The 13,113-nt window shown below is 35.1% G+C and overlaps 1 protein-coding gene across 1 annotated transcript in view; it reads left to right on the top strand.

Annotated features, from left to right (window-relative positions):
* The window catches only part of ADAMTS19 (ADAM metallopeptidase with thrombospondin type 1 motif 19), a 237,160-nt gene that overhangs the window by 47,235 nt on the left and 176,812 nt on the right, over positions 1-13,113 (top strand). Inside the window, exons 3-6 of the mRNA XM_044743732.2 lie at positions 1,373-1,538; positions 7,768-7,940; positions 9,577-9,660; positions 10,345-10,502. Of these exons, the coding sequence (XP_044599667.2) occupies positions 1,373-1,538; positions 7,768-7,940; positions 9,577-9,660; positions 10,345-10,502 (581 nt within the window). The remainder of the gene's footprint in view (positions 1-1,372; positions 1,539-7,767; positions 7,941-9,576; positions 9,661-10,344; positions 10,503-13,113) is intronic.

Genomic DNA, 13,113 nt, shown 5'->3' with positions numbered 1-13,113 from the left:
ACTGGGAGAGAGAGAGGAAAAGAACGGGAGAGAGAGGAGAAGGGGACAGAAATAGATAGTACTTGTGAATTTTATTAGTGATATAAAAATTCAATAAAATGAAATTGATGAGGATTTTAGATTTATTCTTAAGGTATCTTGTACTGTCCATTCTGTACAGCATAAAATGAGGTAACATATTGGCGATCACTTGGTCTTTCTATATAGAAGAGGCAATACACTTTAATAATGAAAACAAAACAAAAAACCTCGTCTATACTTTTGTGGAAAACATACACTTTTTAGCATAGATTTATTTTTTCTTAATATCTAGTTTGGAAGAATTACTATATCTGAAGAAATAATTATATTATTACTGTGCTAGTTATATGTGGATCAAATTAAAGTGAACCGTACATAATTTTTCAATAGTTAATGCAAAACAGAAATAAGAACTTTGATATTAGCATGTTGGGTATAAATAATGCAGGTTTTAGGGGATTATTTCTTCAAAAATATTTACTAAAGAGTTAACAGAATAAATAGTCAAATATGTTTTATATATGTGTATTGCAGTAGAGCAAGATAATAAAAATTGAAAAGATCGAGTCATATGTTCTTCCATGTGCAATATTTTCCTAGTTATAATGCAAATTTCTATTCTAAAAAAGGAAGAAAAGAAATGATCAGGCTTAGCTTCAATATAATAAAGGGACACCTACTTGTTATGAGGTCTTTTTATTAATCATAACCATATTTTACAATTTTTAGCACTCTGTCAAAAATTGGCTAACTTTGAAAACATGGCATTGTATGAAATGAAACTTATTTATGTGAGTGATGCTTCGTTTCTTCTGTAATTTATTATTCAGAAATTTTCAAATTGCTTACTAGCAGGCTTTAAGAATGTTATGATATGTTATGTTATGTTGTGATAATTTCAGTGCTATGTCTCCTACATTTGCTTTGATATGTTACATGAATTACTTTATTAAGTAACAATCGTCAAAAAGCTGAACCATGTGATGTACCCAATTAAAAACTGTATTGCTCTTCTGTACATGCTGTACATGTAAGTGACCCCATGGGTCTCCCAAAGTGAGCCTTTAACATTCCAGAATTTTTACTGTGCATCTGTTGCTGGCATCTAGCCTCCCACCCACACAGGCTAAAACTAACTAAATGAAGTTTATGCTAGTGCAATAAAGTACGTAAAGATGAAGTAATAAAATGGGAAGACAGTCACCTTATTAGTGGGGCTGCTAAAATAGCTTTACTAGAGGAATGTATGCATATATGTGAAAGAAAATAGAGTGTGTGTAAGTAGGAGAACCTAGAAATTAATTTATTCAAATAGTATTTCTTAAATACCTTTTTATGTTATATATTCCAGATGGGATTTATACAGCTCAATGAGGACTTCATGTTTATTGAACCGCTCAATGATACAATGGCCATTACGGGTCACCCACACCGTGTATATAGGCAGAAAAGGTCCATGGAGGAAAAAGTCACAGAGAAATCAGCTCCTCACAGTCATTACTGTGGTATCATTTCAGGTAATGCCTTCTGAAAGGACTTAACTAAATATGCAATGTGAGATGAATCTTTTAAAAAGTTTCTCCTTCTTTCCTTTCTTTCTCTTCCCTCCTTCCTTTCTTCCTCTCCTCCTCTCTTTCTCTGTCTCCATCCACCCACTAGCTTTATCTTTTTTAATGTGGGATCTCTTTTGGTTAACGACAATTACGTGTATCTATTTTACACTTATCTTTTAGTTTTCTATGAAGTACTACATTTAAATATCAAAAAACAGAAACTCAGAAGGACTTCAGAGATTGATATATAACGTGCCCTTTATGTCTCTCGAACTGTGAAGTGTTCCTCATGGGATGCCGTTCACCTCACTGGAATAGAAATGACACAGAGAATTGCAGATCTCCTGAAACTGAATGCTGTGAGCTCATGGCCTCATTTTAATGTCACCTCTCTGAGAACATCATAGATATCTCTTTACTTTTATCAGAAGAATCTTCAACGTCTTCCTCCTTTTTTTTTATCTGACCCAAGTAAAAACCATCTTGAAGGTTAAAATTAGCAAAGGAATAGGAAGAAGAGTAAAGATTTATTTCTTTGAATTTTATCCTCAGTATCAGAATACCTTAAATCTGGAAGTTTCAGAGGCTCATAAACATTCCCAACCATCAAATCCTAGTCTCTGTTTGTCTGCCAGTTCCTTGCAGAAATAAAATGGGGGTGACTCTTTTGTGTACTTCCTTACTTTCTTTGGCAGAGATTTGTGGCATTAGCAAGAACGGTAAGGAAAGTGAATGATTTCTGTTACATAAGTAGGAGCTGAAAGTCATAGCCAACATTCAGAAAATCATTAGAAGTTTCCCTAGGAAAAAGTTTTAGACATATAATTCAGACATCTCAGTGAATATTCACTGATAGGAGAAATATTTCCAGTTAGAATGTGAAGAACTAAGAATTTATTGAAGAATTTTTGGTGTAAAGATTTTAAAATTTGACTTGCAGATTTAAAATTAGGTGTTAGTGTAGTTAGTGCCAAGATATAAATTCTAAAACTGGTTATGATATTTGAGGCTGGTTTGGGTATAAGAGTTGTGACAATAAGTAACATATGCAGAGGCCATAGGATGTTCTTATCATCAATTGTCTAGGGTGTTCAGATTCAGAAGGAGTTACAACGTTTCTGTTTAGAAGTAGTTATCTCAAATTAATCTGTGATTTCTCTTTCATTTTGTGAAAACTCATGGGAATCATCTTAAAAAGTGGTGAAGTGAATGAGTCTATCTCTGTGTCACACTGATGTGCAAGATCAAGTCAATTTAAATAAGACACATTCCTCTTCTCCGTTCTAAGAACTGTCGACACAAAGGAGATAAAACAGCTGAACAAAAGTCATAGCATTATGAACAAGCAAAAGGCTTTTGTATTGTGAAACGATAACAGCAGCAACTTGGATTTAGTCCATTTAAGGAGATTGCCTTGTATGAGTTATACTGAAAATCTGCACTATGCAACTTTTGAATCATAGTAAGTTCCAGCTGTTCTAATTACTCAAGTACATGGATGACACAAAGCAGGCTTTGTGTGCCATTATGCACGGAGGAAAGGTTTCTAGAAAATGCTTAATTTTAACACGTTTATAAAGCATAAATACATGGTTCATATTTAGCAAACATTGCTCATAAAGTTTCTAACTTATGTGGTTTTTTTAGGCATGACTGTTATATATTAATTGACCTATGTGGATCAAACACTTGCATGATTTACTAAGCTTACTTATTTTCAGATGCTTTTTAAGGGTCTAGAATTTTAAAAATCATTTTAAAATTAGCAATCCATAAAAGAAAATATTAGTTTACTTATGCTGATGAGTTTATCATAGCTCTTCCCTTCTTACTTTAGGCTGATGTATTAACATATTAAACACATGACTCAGATTTGGATCATGTTGCAGTATTTGTCTTTGCACAATGGAATCGTAAAGCTTACTAGTATTCAACTAGGTCCTTGCACTATTCTCATTCATCATTTTAATGCCTTAGGTATATTATGTTTATATGTATTTATTACATGAATGTTTTTTCTAAACAGGGACCTTGATACTTCACAATGACTTTATTGTGTTCTTTTATTAAAAGATAATATAGAGGAGAGGAAGGCATATGAGATTGAGAGTCAGAGGCTCCTGGTTGAAGGCATAGCTTCAGTCTCACTGCAGCTAGGTACTCTTCTTCAATTCCCTTAAACTTTTGAACCTTAGTTTCTTGATTTGCAACATAAGCATGACAAGTCACTGCACAGGGATGTGGAGCTAAATGACAGAGCTCTTTTCTCAAGAGGCCACCAATGAATGTATTATTTTCGACAAACTGGTAAATAGCTAATTATACTGTAGTATGATAAGAACTATGGCAGGCTTAGTACACAAAATTTCAAGCTTTTGATATTGGGGGGTACTGGCCTCAAAGATGGAGTAAAACTTATATAGACTAGGGGGAGAAAAGAGAATGGAGTGTGCAGGTTAAGATAATGGACTTTGGGGTCAGACTACATGTGTTCACACCCTTATGTTAGCACTTCCTGTGTGACTTTGGAAAACTTACTTTATCTCTTGAAAGCTCCATTACAATATACAAAATGGGAATAGTGATACCCCTGAACCTCAGGGCTGTTGTCAGAATTAAATGAGATTATATGTGAAAATGAAAAACTTATGTGAAATTTTTAGTGCATGTTGTTAGACCGGGAAAGAGCATTTCAGGAAGAAGGAGCAATACATGCAAAAGTACAAAGGCAGGAGAAAGCATTGACAAAGGGAGCCGGAGCCAAATGTCTGCAATATGGACACGAGATCCCATCCTGGAAAGGTAGTCATGGACTAGGTAATGAAGGGACTTGTGTGTTATATCAAAGACTTTACCTGGAAGGCAAAAATGTGGTCTTTGAAGATTTTAAGCAGGCAAGAGACATTATCAATATATATTCCTTTACATTTCAGTATAAACTTATAAGTATGTCTAGGACTCGGTGTGAACAAGAAAGAGATTTATAGAATTGAAGAGTACTGGTCTATTTGAGCAGGAGATAGAGATCATCACTGTTCTTAGCTAACTTAACCAGACTACTACTGAAATAGTTTCCATACGCCATCCATAACTATTGTGGAGATTATTGTCAGCGTGTCGAGGGTATTATGGAGAGCACACATTGAGCATTGGTGAATAGGCATTTTAAAATTTCGTCTTTAACTGGAAGTGTGCAGTATCAACTGTGCTCTTTTTATACATGCGTATAGGTAGAAAATGGTCTCAAGATTTAGGAAATGAAGAATGAGCTCAGCATAGTTGATGTAGACAATGAAGACATCAAGGGAGCAACTTAATAAAAAGATTACTTCAATATGCGTGATTTTCACACACAGTGGCTAACTTGTATGATGGAGTTTACCATGAAGATTGAGATTCTTAAGAAACCTAGAATGTTCAAGTAGCCTATTTAACAATAACATGTAAATAAATATGCAGGATACCAACAGTTTGGGGCCAACGCAGCTGGGTCACTAGCTGGGGCAATAAAGGAAACAAACTTTTCTCTCTCTTATTTGATCTATCTGCCACTCTTGGTGCAATTCAAAAGCCCCTTATTTTATAACTATCCTCTTGGTTTCATTTTAGCTCTCCTTTTATTTTTCTTACCTCTCTGTCTCCTCCATGGGCATGCCTTCTTTCACACGTCCACCCCCTAAATATAGGCATTTCCCAGGACTTCCTCCTTATCTTTTTCCTTCTCACTCTACATGCTTTCTCAAGATGATATCATTCAAATCCATGGGTTCACTTTCACTTACACATTGATTAGGTCCAAACTTCTCTCCCGACTGCCAGGTGTTTAGTAACTTGTACTCAGATGTCTCTCGGGCACGTCATACTTAATAAATCTAAAACTGATCCCATCATCTTCCTTCACAAACTCCTCTGCTGATATCCCCCACTATCTACCTAGTCACTCAAAAATAAAAATTAAACAATCCTTCCCGTGCACAACCAAAGCAGACAATAGCAACGAGAGTAATTCTAACCACCTCCCTTTTCTTCCCCTAAGTCTTTTTACTCATGATGATGTCTGCTTTTTAATATTTTGCCTAACATCTCATCCTCTCTATTCCTATGATTGCATGATTTTTACATGCAAGGTCAATGACATATCCACCTAGGAGAGCTGCCAGATATATATAAATTTTTTTTCCCGTAATCAGTTTTTTAGGTGTTCACCCTGCCAAGATGAGTCTTTTCATATACTTGTAGGAATGTCCCCTGCTAAATGTTATATGTTTATGTAACAATATACTAATATATAACAGTAGATAGGATTGAGATTACAATTAGAGGAACTACAAAATTCATTCCTGACTGTCGGAGATCTCAAGATACTAATAAAATGAATTTCTTATGTTGTCCTTCATCGAGGTCTTTGATATTAACTGCTGGTGCTAGCCCACAAGTACAAGTTTGGGAAAGGAGATGATAGCAGTTTAGTGACATCTACAGAATTTTGGTAAATGGCAAGGAGAGGAACAGGTGACAGCTGACTTAACAATGGATTGTGGAGTTGACTGGACGACTATAGAAACTTATTTAAACTAATTGAATAGTACGCTTAAATGGTTACATTTTGTGGCATGTGAGTTATACCTTGATAAGGCTGTTAGAATCCTAAGTTCATTATTGAAGCACCACGTGCCTACAGGAAGTTGCACAAGTGATGTGTCCAACTGCTGATTTTTTTCCAAAATGAACATAACCATGTAGATCAGAATACAGAAAATGTCAGCACCACAGATGTCCGCATTGTGCCCACTCCTAGGCACTAATTTCTCTTACCTCAAGTTATTCACTATCCTGACTTCTAACATCATGTCTTCCCAGTTTTTGGTGTTTCCATAAATGGAACCATACGCCACCTGTTCTTTTGTAATTGACTTCTTTTGCTCAGCATTATGTTTGTGAGATTCATTCACATTTTTGCACATTGCAGTAGTTGGTTCATTTTCATTGCGATGTAGCATTCTGTTGTATGAATAAGCCCAAATTCCTTTATCCATTATACTATGGATGATTATTTGAACTATTAAGAATAGTACTGCTTTGAATAGTTTCTATATATGATTTGCATGCATTTCTGATGAGTACCTATTTTAGACCGTTGATCATTGGATATGCAGATGTTCAACTTTAGTGGATACTGCCAACCAGTATTTCAATGTTTATCCTAATGTAGACTCCCAGTAGGTATGTGTATAGGACCTCCAGTTGTCCCCATACTCTTGTTGACACTTGATATAATCATCTGTTTATTTTAGCCATTTTAGAGATTTTAATTAATTTAACTTATTGTGGTTTTAATTTGCATTTCCGTGAAGACTATGAGATTGAATCACTTTCTCATATACCAATTAGCCTTTGATATATCCTTTCTCTGAGAAATGGCTGTTGAAGTCCTTTGCCAATTTTTCCATTGAGCTCTGTCATTGATTTAGAGTAGCTTTTTATTTCTTTATTATGGAAAAGTTTTGTTAACATCTTCTCTGACTTCATGGCATGCTTTTCATTCTAATAGTGGCATGTTTTAATAAGCAGAAATTTTCTTTTTTATGTAGTTAAATTTATAAATATGTTATTTGTGGTTACTGCTTTTTTTTGGCTCTGTTTGAGGAATCTTTATTGCCCTAGGGTCATAACTTCTGATGGAAGGCAGAACCTAATCCTTTGTAACCCATGCGTAATGTTTAGTAATAGGGGCAACTGCCTGAAATTAGGATGTGTGAGGCAGTTACTTCAGGCACTTCTTTCAAGTAAAACTTCTATTTTGTCACTGGTTTGAAAAAGAAAGTCATAGTATCTTTTATTTATATCAATCTTTGTGCTAGAAATTTTACTAAGCCATCAACAACTCTAGAAAGTAGATATTATTATTATTCATTTTATAGGTGAGGGAACTAAGGCTGACTGGGTGATGTTAGTTTCCCAAGTGGCAGAGCTAGTAAATGGTAGAAGTCCAGTCTGTCTGACTCCAAATTTGCACTCTAAAGTCAAATGCCCTTTTAGATTCCATCTGTGCAGAGAACTTATTTGGTTTTGCTCACTGTTATCATCCACACATGTTGATATTAAATAAACATTTTCTAAAATTATTGAAGAAACAAAAATTGTTTACTTCGCTAAGATAGAGGCAATTTAAAAATTAATTTCTCTGTTGCAGATAAAGGAAGATCTAGATCTAAAAAAATAACAGAAAGTGGAAGAGGGAAACGATATTCATACAAATTACCTCAAGAATACAACATAGAGACTGTAGTGGTTGCAGACCCAGCAATGGTTTCCTATCATGGAGCAGATGCAGCCAGGAGATTCATTCTAACCATCTTAAATATGGTAGGCAAACTTTAAAGTGCGCTTGGAATTTTTTCAAGAAAACTCTAAGGAAGAACTGTGTGAGTATAATGAAGTTCTTTAAAAATTAATTCATTACTATTCCTTTCTTTTATTGACATCAGTAAAGAAAATATTTTAGGTATACCAAATTGATCCATTGCAAAAGAAATATCAAAATAATAATTCACATCTTCTAGTAAAAAAACACCCTTATTGTTAATTTTGATGTGGCAAAACTCTTTATTAGTCTTCTCTTTTTTTGTGCCCTTTCTTTTCATTCTCTTTTATAAATGACCATTTGTTGAAATTAGCAGAAATGTTATAATATTTGTTTATATACATGGACCCACCAAAAGTACTATAGATTATGAGGTGAAACAAAATGGAGCTAGGTAATCCATTGAGCTCTTACATAGTTATGTAAAGATGGATGCCAGATATAATATTGGTTGACAAGTAAGACCTAATAGTTACTAGCTAAATTTTTACCCAGCTGAATCACATGAAGCTAACTTTGGCCGACAGTTTCTGAACTGCAGAAATCTAGTTTGTACCTAGCATCTTATAGATGCTTACCCCCAAATTGATCCTTTTACTTAATTGCATACCCTACTGGGTAACTTCTTTCAAGGCAATTAGAAAGCTGTAGTGAAAAGTTATTCTTGGGGGAGAATAAACATAAATAAAAGGCAAAAGCAAATGTCCATTTATGATTCCAGTTACCTATAAAGGAGGGTCAGAAACACTGATTCAAGGATAAATATAATATGTTTTGTAAAATTCCCATTTTTGCTATTTCTTGCTATCATTTGGCTTGTTTTCCCAGTGAACAAATTTTTCCCACACCAGTCATTTCTGTCTACGTTCAGCTACCACTTGAACACTCCGCCAGCGTTCTGTGTAGGGTAGACCAACATAGCCTACCAGCTTCAGCCTCTTCTAAGTAGTCCTATCTCTGAAAGCATGGGTTGGGTGTGCCAGTTTTATATTTTCTATTACAAATTAAATAAATCCTCAATTTTACAAAAAATCACTGTACCACATAAAAAATTCACCTTGCTTTCCAGCATTGCTACATACACTGCCTTTTGGGAAAACCAATTACAATGATGATCTGAAACCATCAAGGAACACTGACCTGCAAACTTGTCTTCACAGGCAGTATTGGAGGGAGGAGCTTTGAAAACTCTGTTCCTATTTGGCAGCTAGCCTGGGGAGAGAAAAAAGACTCTAAGGAATGAATTACGAGGTGACATAAAGCAGGCTGAGTTTGCAGGACTGTTTCTCAGATGAAAGGAGGACACTGACATTTTGTGGTCTTGAGAAAAGTTGTAGGGTTTAGTTACTAAAATTCTTCTCTTCAGTATCATGGAAAGCCCAACCTTCCCTCTGCACCCACTGAAATGCCTAGACTCTCAAGGTTGCAGTAAGTATCTCAGAATGCGAGATCTAAATTTCTGGGTATTAAAATGAATTAGCTAAGTTATTCTTGCTTATTAAACTAACTTTTAAATAATTTAATTAAAAAAATAGAAGATTTCTCAAATAAATTGAGACTTCTCCCATGTCTGGACTTTAAGAAAAATTAAGATGTTTCCAGTTTTATTTTATGATTTTTATTTTTATTTGTTTTTAGGTTTTTAACCTTTTCCAACACAAGAGTCTTGGTGTGCAGGTCAATCTTCGTGTGATAAAGCTTATTCTGCTCCATGAAACTCCAGTAAGAAAGTCTTGAGTTTTTTGTTCAATTAAGTGGGTGAGAAGTTGTGTTCAGGTACTTTTAAGTAAAGAGAATGTTAGGGATGTACTTTTTATTGACTTAAAATCCAGAAATATCCACTGAGTCACTTAAAGTATACATAAAACTGGCCTTTAGTTTGGTTAATACTTCAATTTTATTCCAAAAATGGAATGTTCTTAGTTTCCAAGGATCCTGACAACAAACCTTAACTTTCCAAAATGTAATTTTAAAAAGTCATTTTTAATGACAGTTTTATTTGCTTATTTAAACATGTACTTTTAAAACTTTTTCTTATCTGTAATTCATTTGAAACAGAATATTCTGTGGCATCAGTTAACATGCTGCTTAACTGGCTTTTTGGAAAACCTTGGTTCTTAAATTGTAGAAATAATGAGTTACTTAAGTCGAAAAGATCCACATTTTTAGTATTCCATTGCACCTCTCTCCTTTTTCAGAATAGCATTAAACAGATTTTGTGATTATTATACCTTCACAAAGTTTTAAGATTTTTAGCTCAGGCTAAAATAATCCTGAATGTCTTCCAGGTTCTAATTAACGTTATGGTCAACAGTCTGCTTTAGCAATTCAAGAAGTCACCTCAGCTTTTAGTTTTTTGCATATCTGAGAATAATTTGCCTTGAAGTAAAATTGCTTCTTTTGCAGACAGATCTCTATATTGGGCACCATGGAGAGAAAATGCTAGAGAGTTTTTGTAAGTGGCAACATGAAGAATTTGGCAAAAAGAATGACATACATTTAGAGATGACAACAAGCTGGGGAGAGGACATGACTTCTGTGGACGCAGCTATACTTATAACAAGGTAAATTTTCCAAAGCCAATTAAATGACATTTCTAATTCCATGGCCAGCTGTTAATCCTATTAATCCGTTCATAGAGTGCTTTTATTCCAGATTTTGTGTCCCAGAAAACTTTTAGCACAATGATATTAGTCATCTTCCTCAATTCATAATACTGACTTCTGAATAACCACATATTGGATGGCATATTAACAAAGCATTTGGCTACTTAATTTTTGAAAAAATTTTACCCTTGACTTTTGATGAGAAGACATAGCCATTAATGATGATAAGGGAAATCTATAGTGACTTTTGGTGGAACTTTGAGATTATGAACCCACACTGTATGTTTCTCAGTCATTACTGTGTAAAGTAACCTAGTATGTTAAATTCAGCAATTGACAAGCTTTCTGGTTCCATCTGAGAAAAAAAATTTCGATTAAGTCTGTAGCTAATTACTTTTGGTCTGCGTTGTGTGTGTCTATACTACTCACAGGCATTTGTGGTATAGCATTAAGTATAAATATAAGGAGGTGAAGTAATGAGCAACAATATACTCTATATGAGCACTCTGTATTAGTAATTATTCATAAGTTTATCTTTCTTAGAGCTAGTAAAAATGAATGATAATTCATTGTCACTAGCAATTTAATTTTAGTGTCAATAGTGTTGACATTTCACATCACAGAATACACAGTAACATTTGAACCGGATTTTCTATAAGGAGTCTGTTGAATGTATGATAGCTTGTTATTGCTGAATTATATAAAAACTATTCTAGTTATAAATAATTCATGAAGATGAAAAAAATTTTAGGCAAGAATACAGTTGGACTTCCACTATCAGATGTGCCTGATATTGGACTTCTTCAATAAACAACCATAAAACTGGAAAATATTTATGAGGCAACTGCTTTCAGTCATTGGAGAATGAGGAGTGCAAGACTGCAATCTCTGAAAGAAGGAAAATTTATTAAGTGAGCCCCACAGTTAAGCCGGCTTTTTGCCTGGGGACAAGTTTTTGACTGGTACAGCAAGCTGGTATCTAGGTAGAGCATAGTGGTCCTGCTGAGGGTGCCAGAGATGAAAGTTCTATGCAGGGAGAGGTATCAAGAAGTCTGTGTGCAGATCAGCTCTGAGAACTTTGCAAGGCTGGTCTGAATGTACCCAGATAGAGACTGACCAAAATTTATCAGAGTGCTGCTGCTATGGAGTTTAGATTTTAAAAGGATGCTAGGAATTTAGCAGATTCAGACCACAAGAGTGGAGCAACCTTATTAATACCTTGTCATTACTCCTGACATTTAGCTGAGAAAATAGAAAGTCTGTACCTTCATAGTAGCGACCATGGTCCAGAGAAATGTGTGTTCTTGACCTGCCCTAACAAAGCCTGAAACCAAGCCCCAGTAAGATCTTTAGGGGATATAGAGTTGGGAGGTCGAGTCCCACCAATTTATAAAGGCTTGGGAATCATTTTAAGCTTTTGATAGATGCTGCCTACCAAAGAATAAACTCAAGCCTGCCTAAGTTCAGAGTGCGCAGCTAGTAATTGAATTCCCTCCTAAAACGAGTCAGCACTCTTCAGAGAAAGATGGAATCCTCAATCTCTGTAATATATCATCCACAATGTCTGGAACATAATAAAAATTAGCCAAGCAAAGAAACATGAAAAATGTGACCCATGGTCAAGGAAAAGTAGTCAATAGAAACTGACCCTGAGATAGCTTAGATATTGGATTTACCAATTAATGTAGTTATAATTGGAATTTCAGAAGAGAATAAAAATTATGTGAAATTGAAATGGCAAAAATTTTCCCCAAATTTGATGAAAAACAACTACTTATGGACCTAGGCATATCGTAGGAAAATTGGTGAAAACCAAAGATACAGAAAAAATTTTGAATTGACCAGAGGAAAGAGATACTGTACACAGGGGAAACGATGTTAAGATTGATGACTCACTTCCCATCAGGAAAAAATGAGTCCAAAAGACAATGAAATAATATGTCTAATGTATAGGGAGGAGGGGAAGCCTATCAACACAAATTCTTAATGAATTCTTAAGGGTACTTTCTTAATCTATGAGAGGATATCCAAACACACAAACACACAAAAAAATTTACAGCTAAAATCGCACTTGAGGGGCTGGCCCCGTGGCCGAGTGGTTAAGTTCGCGCGCTCGCTGCAGGCGGCCCAGTGTTTCGTCGGTTCGAATCCTGGGCGCGGACATGGCACTGCTCGTCAGACCACGCTGAGGCAGCGTCCCACATGCCACAACTAGAGGAACCCACAACGAAGAATACACAACTATGTACCGGGGGGCTTTGGGGAGAAAAAGGAAAAAATAAAATCTTTAAAAAAAAAAAAAATCGCACTTGATGGCGAAAACCAAATGTTTTTCATCTTAAGATCGAAAGCAAGGCAAGGATGTCCACTCTTACAACTTCTTTTCAATATTGTGCTGAAGATCATAGCCAGTACAGTAAAGAGGGAAAAAGGAAAGGGAAGGTATAAATATTGAGAAGAAAAGATAAAAAGTATCTCTCTTCACAGCTGATATGATTTGGTACAAAGAAAACTTTAAGAAATCCAGCAGAAAAATTGCTAGAATTTATAACTGGGTTTTTCCGGGCCA

This window comes from Equus asinus, chromosome 9 (genome assembly GCF_041296235.1).
Source record: "Equus asinus isolate D_3611 breed Donkey chromosome 9, EquAss-T2T_v2, whole genome shotgun sequence".
Lineage (NCBI taxonomy): Eukaryota > Metazoa > Chordata > Mammalia > Perissodactyla > Equidae > Equus > Equus asinus.
The sequence above is the reverse complement of the archived record's forward strand: the minus strand, read 5'-3'. Positions and strand labels throughout refer to the sequence as shown.